Genomic DNA, 5,347 nt, shown 5'->3' on the forward strand with positions numbered 1-5,347 from the left:
CTATATATCACGTGCGTTCAAGGGGTATTTAAAAAACCCCTTTACCTGTGAATTTTTCATGAATAAAATGACCCCTTTTTCTTTATGGACTTACGGGTTATTTTTCCAAAATTGATTAATACAAGCCCTTCCGTAAATGTATTTCAATAAACTTACCTTAAAAGTTTGGATTAAAAAACCCCTTCATTTAAACTCACGTGGTATAAAGGCTAAACCATTTGTTTGTTTTTTACAAAGATTAGTATAAGCTTTTTATTGAGGTGATAAAGGCTGTGTGCCTCCGAGGTGTGCCTTAGGAATTCTAGCCTAATGGGACATCTTTATAGATACCTTGAATGTATTTCTTTAGGGAATTTGCATTGTATGTTAAGGTCAAGGGATGTTGTTTGCGTGTTTTGGGTGATTTTCTAATAAGTTTTATTATAATTGTATTGAGGGGTTGCATGCGAGGCTAGGAACCCCCCTCAACATATTATAGTTATATACATGCACAAAGGAACTTTACACTATCAATTCTCGTGCACACATATTGCTTTTAGTTATGTGTAAGGTCACTTGCAAATACTACAACACTTGTATAGATCAAGAGCACAAATATTTCTTTAGCTATTAGTGCTTTTCTTTAACTTGCTTTTCTTTATGAAGAGATTGGAAGGGCATATAACTAAATTTCCCAAAACCCTTCCCTTCCTTTGAAGATTAATTGTGTTTTCACCCTTCTTGTAAAAGTTTTGACCCCCTTGGAAGGGTACTGCAACCTTCAAATTCTAGCCCTACACTCGTGACACTCCAATAGTGTGTGCTCTTGGCACCGGCCTAGCATTCATCATTATAGTTATCCAAAGGGCCCCATGTCAAGGCCGAGATGTTCAAGGTTGTGCAACGTAGTCACAAAATCTTTCAAACCACAATCAAGATCTCGTCACCAGTCTGTCTCAAAACTCCCCTTGCGGTATGAAAAGTGAGGCGCCAGAGCTACTTACTTGCCAACGCTCAAATTATGAATCCTTCTTAGAGGATCCCCCTTGTGCAAAGAGAGAAGAATACCTTCTTCTCGGAAGAGAAGCTTAATATTGCAAAAACTTAAAGTATGCGCTTCTCATTCGTAAGCAAGAAAATGGTCGATAATTTGACCCTTCTAATAAACAATTAAACGGTCCTCTTTGGGTTTATGACTTGCAAAGTGAAATTTTGTGCCTTGAGAAGACGCGCAAATGATATGGTGTAATTAGTAAATCAATATCCAATTTCAAGTATACAATGTTTACATTAGTCTTTGTGCCGGCTTTACACCCTATCTACATTTGTTTTGTAAGACTTTCCAGCCTAACTACATTACTTTGACGTGGAACTACCAAAACTTCAGGCGCATGGCGTGTGACAGAGAGCTCACACGTGCAACCCCGTTCGCGTGAGGGAGGCAAGCAACGCTATCCTTGTATCTGCCAGCGACCTGAAGAGAGCCTCGATCTGATGTTGGAGTGTAGCTATGAAGGTTTGAAGCTCTTCCGCCCTCTTGCTGGTAGTGTCAGCAAGACGGCTGAGATCGTCCCTTACAGCTTGAGATCGTGCAGTACTGGGCTGTTCCAAAGTTTGTCTCACCATCTCATTGATCTGTGTAACAGAAAGATCTAGGATGTCGAGGTCGGGTAAGAGGGTAGATCGATGGGGCTTCTTGTGTACTCTCTCCAGCAGCTCTTTGTTGACTTTAGCTTGGAGTGCTAGAAGAGGAGTTGCCCACAATGGCCGGCCCGAAACGTGCAGAGGACCTAGTTGAGATCGGGGAGGATTCCCAGAAGGGAGCGCCGCTGCAAGCAGTTTGCAGACGAAGAGGGTGGCCATTTCCCCTCCATACAAAGCAGCGGGCAACGCAAAGGAGGAGGAGGAGGAGGAGCAGGTGGGCGTATTCTGTACATCCTCATCCGGGGCCCTGAGCTTGTCCCCCATTCTTCTAAGCATTGAGCTACAGGCTGCCAGCCGATGGTGTGTCCGCCGCAGGTGTGCGCGGCCAGGAGTAGCAGGCTCTCGCAGGTCTGCTCGCATCTGCTCTGCTGACAACGCACCCCTTTCGGTTCTCAAACCTGGTTTGCAGCGCAGGTAGCCGATGGCAAGCTGAACGGCTTTGACATAGCCGTGCACGCCACCCATCACATCCCTCACCACTTGGCACACATCCAGTAGCTTCACGCTGTCATCCATGTACTGCTGGATCAGCTTCATGTCTCGGACGGGCAGGGACGTTTGCAAGCATGGAGCGAGGGCCTGCACAGACGCCTGTGTGGAGAGCAGCATACCCACAGCACTGGAGAGCCAGCTCAGACCGAGGGACGACTTGGAGTCGCCAGCCTGTGTAAGAAGCTCCTGGAAGCAGTGTGCCAGATCAGCCTCGAATGCTTGCGAGGCAGATGCAGTCTCGGTGTAGACGCGGGACTGGCGCTTGTTACAGTGAAGGCGGCAAAGAAGGGAGGAGAGGAAAGACCTGGAAGCCATAGTACTGATGGTGCTGCTTACGGTCAGCCCAAGGAGGAGCAGACAGCAGCTGTTAGATCTATCTGCAATGACTGGCATTCAAATAGTGGGAGATGAGAAGGGAGCAGTAGTCGAGGAGACAGGGAGGGTGGCCATTATTTAATGAGCGAGGGTGGCCTCTCAGCAGACACAACGCAATGCGAGATGCTGGCACGTCTTCACTTTTGCCGACTGCCATCGCTCTCTCTGCGACTGCGGCTATTGCCACCACAGGCAAATTCAATTACATCTTTCCTACTCAGAGATCATCCTGCATGACACAATGTTGATGTTGACGACAAAAGGAAATCCATGCAAGCCTCATGATGCATTTGATAAGCTTTCTTTCCACATGGAGACTTACGGATAAAGAAGAGTTCCACACGTGCACGTCCCGTCGGATATTCCGCTCATATTGGCCGTGACCGGATTGAAAATAGTAAGCATCATTACATTTTCGAAATGGACTCATAATGGAGTAGGAAGCTCTAATTTCTAACGGAGGTGCTAGCAATAAGAAGATTGAAAATCAAAGGCATAATAGATCTGTTTTAGTGGCTCATTAAAAGGATATAATGTGTATACATGGGGGATAAAACCAAGGATTTCCAATGCACTAATGTGCACATTTTCCCATGGATTCTTTCCTAATTGCAACCTCTAAGAAGCCTTAATTTTGCAAGCACGATGGAGACTTCATCCACTTGGTCAAGTTTCCTATTAGAGAAAATCATGGGAAAACACATGCACTATAATAGTCATAAGCGTGATGGTACGATAGTTACCGAGGTGAGTTTTTCAAGCCCTATCTTCGAAAATTTTTAGTGATTTAGACATTTTTGCACATTTTGTTCTTGACTTTGACATAACTGGAGTCGGCCTTAGAAAGGGTATGTAAAGCGAATGGTTGCTCATATCTATACAAGTTGAGGTTGCGGGAAGAGAAACAAGTTGTTTTTCTTCGTGATGTTTTGGAGATGGATCCCACTAAGGTGGAGGGAATGGTAAAAAATAAGAGACCAATATCATGATATGAGTTTAGATAGGTTGTGGTGAATGTATTTTCCTAAAAATAAAGACGACCTAGATGAATCTTTTGAATTCTCTATCTTTTATGTAACACTGCATAGTGTAATTTTGGTAAATTTATATCCATAAGTCACTCAAAACTAGTTAAATTTGGTAAATTCTCTTAATAATTATTTTTGGTTAAATAGCATGGCATTCTCAAAGACCCCTCATAGTATCCATTGGGCTAAAGAAAGAACCTAATTGTTTTCAAGGTGGGTGACATTTCTACATTGCCTTCATCTACTTTTTTGAGCATTGTAAAAATATCATCGGATAAGATCAAGTATTATGCACAATTTGTTGAAATATATTGTGAATTTCTTACACTATTAAGTTTTACTTACACATAATCATCCATTCTCTTAGGAAGAAGAGGCCTTCATCACATTAAGATTCTACTTACATACAATCATCCATTAAGCTTTTGTTTAGATATAATCACCCATTGAGATTACACCATTAAGTTTCTACTTAGCTATAATGCTTTATTCTTTTGTGAATTCACCTTACACCATTAAGCTTCTACTTACACACAACCATCCACTCTTTTGGGAAGAAGAGCAAGAAGAGGTGAAGTAAAAAACTACAAAAGATCTATACATGAAGAGCAAGTTTCAAATACACATGTTCAAATAGAAGAGACTTGATGTTTGCTTCTTATAAGATGGTTGAACGTGAAGATGTGGAAGCCTACATTGATAGAGATACCTTAGTAAACCTATAAACTTGACTGCACACTTTGATGGCACACGTAAGAAAATATCAAAAATGAAGAGCAAAGCTTATCATACGATCATTGTCGGAAAGATGCAATGTGAACGGAAACTAAGACTCATCATCACTTAGTCTAGGTCCCTCATCCTCGGAGGGTACTCCTATCTCATGTGCTTCTTGTGGCATACTTTGTAATGGTCTTAGGCCATTGTTACTAGAGAATGGCATTTGGAAGACATGCAAGTGAGGCATACATCTATCCCATCCATGGAGACTATCAGTGACATCACCTATAATGGCACAAAACAAGCAAGTACGTGGCAATAAAATCTCATAGAGTGATAGGGCTAAGGCATCATACCGTTCCATGCTCCATTTGTCACCCTCTTGCTCTAGATAGTCTTCACTTGACAGGGTCTGCCAACATAATAGAGAACACTCTGATCATCATGCCCTTATGTAGTCACTCCTACAAGGAATAGAGATAACTGAATGGAGAACACTCTCATCATCATGCCACTGTGGGGTCACTCCTACAAGGAATTGAAGGAGTCTTGTCTCATACTTTCTAAAGTAGGTTCTACATTTCCAGCAAAGGTGGGACGCAACTATGAACATGCAATGCTCACAATCATGAGATGGCTCAAGGGGGTGGAATTGTAAACAAAATAGGTCAACAAATGCATTCTCACAAAAAACCTTGCCCATGTATCCATAAGTCACTCAAAACTAGTTAAATTTCAGAAATTCTCTTAATAATTATTTTTGGTTAATTAGCATGGCATTATCAAAGACCTCTCATTATAGCCATTGGGCTAAAGAAAGCAACTAATTGTTTTCAACGTGGGCAACATTTCTACATTGCCTTCATCTACTTTTGTGAGCATTATAAAAAGATCATCGGATAAAATCAAGTATTTGGTGCAGAAAGTTTTAAATGTGCTACACATGCAAGTCCCCACCATGAACTTTTTGTTGGCCATGAAAACTACACTCAATATATTGAAAGACTTTTTTTTCTAACCTTGATGAAAGTATAAGTAGTCCAACCAAT

At 41.9% G+C, this 5,347-nt stretch overlaps 1 protein-coding gene across 1 annotated transcript; it reads right to left on the reverse strand.

The window, feature by feature from the left end:
• Positions 1-1,389: 1,389 nt before the first annotated feature.
• Positions 1,390-2,490, reverse strand: LOC147617116 (protein BPS1, chloroplastic-like). The gene has a single exon (XM_086776434.1). It carries the CDS (start codon positions 2,488-2,490, stop codon positions 1,390-1,392), a length of 1,101 nt encoding a protein of 366 aa, XP_086632560.1.
• Positions 2,491-5,347: the final 2,857 nt, after the last annotated feature.

This window comes from Cibotium barometz, chromosome 37 (genome assembly GCF_041138505.1).
Source record: "Cibotium barometz isolate CiBa-2024 chromosome 37, ASM4113850v1, whole genome shotgun sequence".
Taxonomy (NCBI): Eukaryota; Viridiplantae; Streptophyta; class Polypodiopsida; order Cyatheales; family Cibotiaceae; genus Cibotium; species Cibotium barometz.

What these genes read in the sequence shown, in the direction of transcription:
- LOC147617116 (XM_086776434.1), bottom strand. Translation starts at nt 2,490, where the DNA reads ATGGCTTCCAGGTCTTTCCTCTCCTCCCTTCTTTGCCGCCTTCACTGT.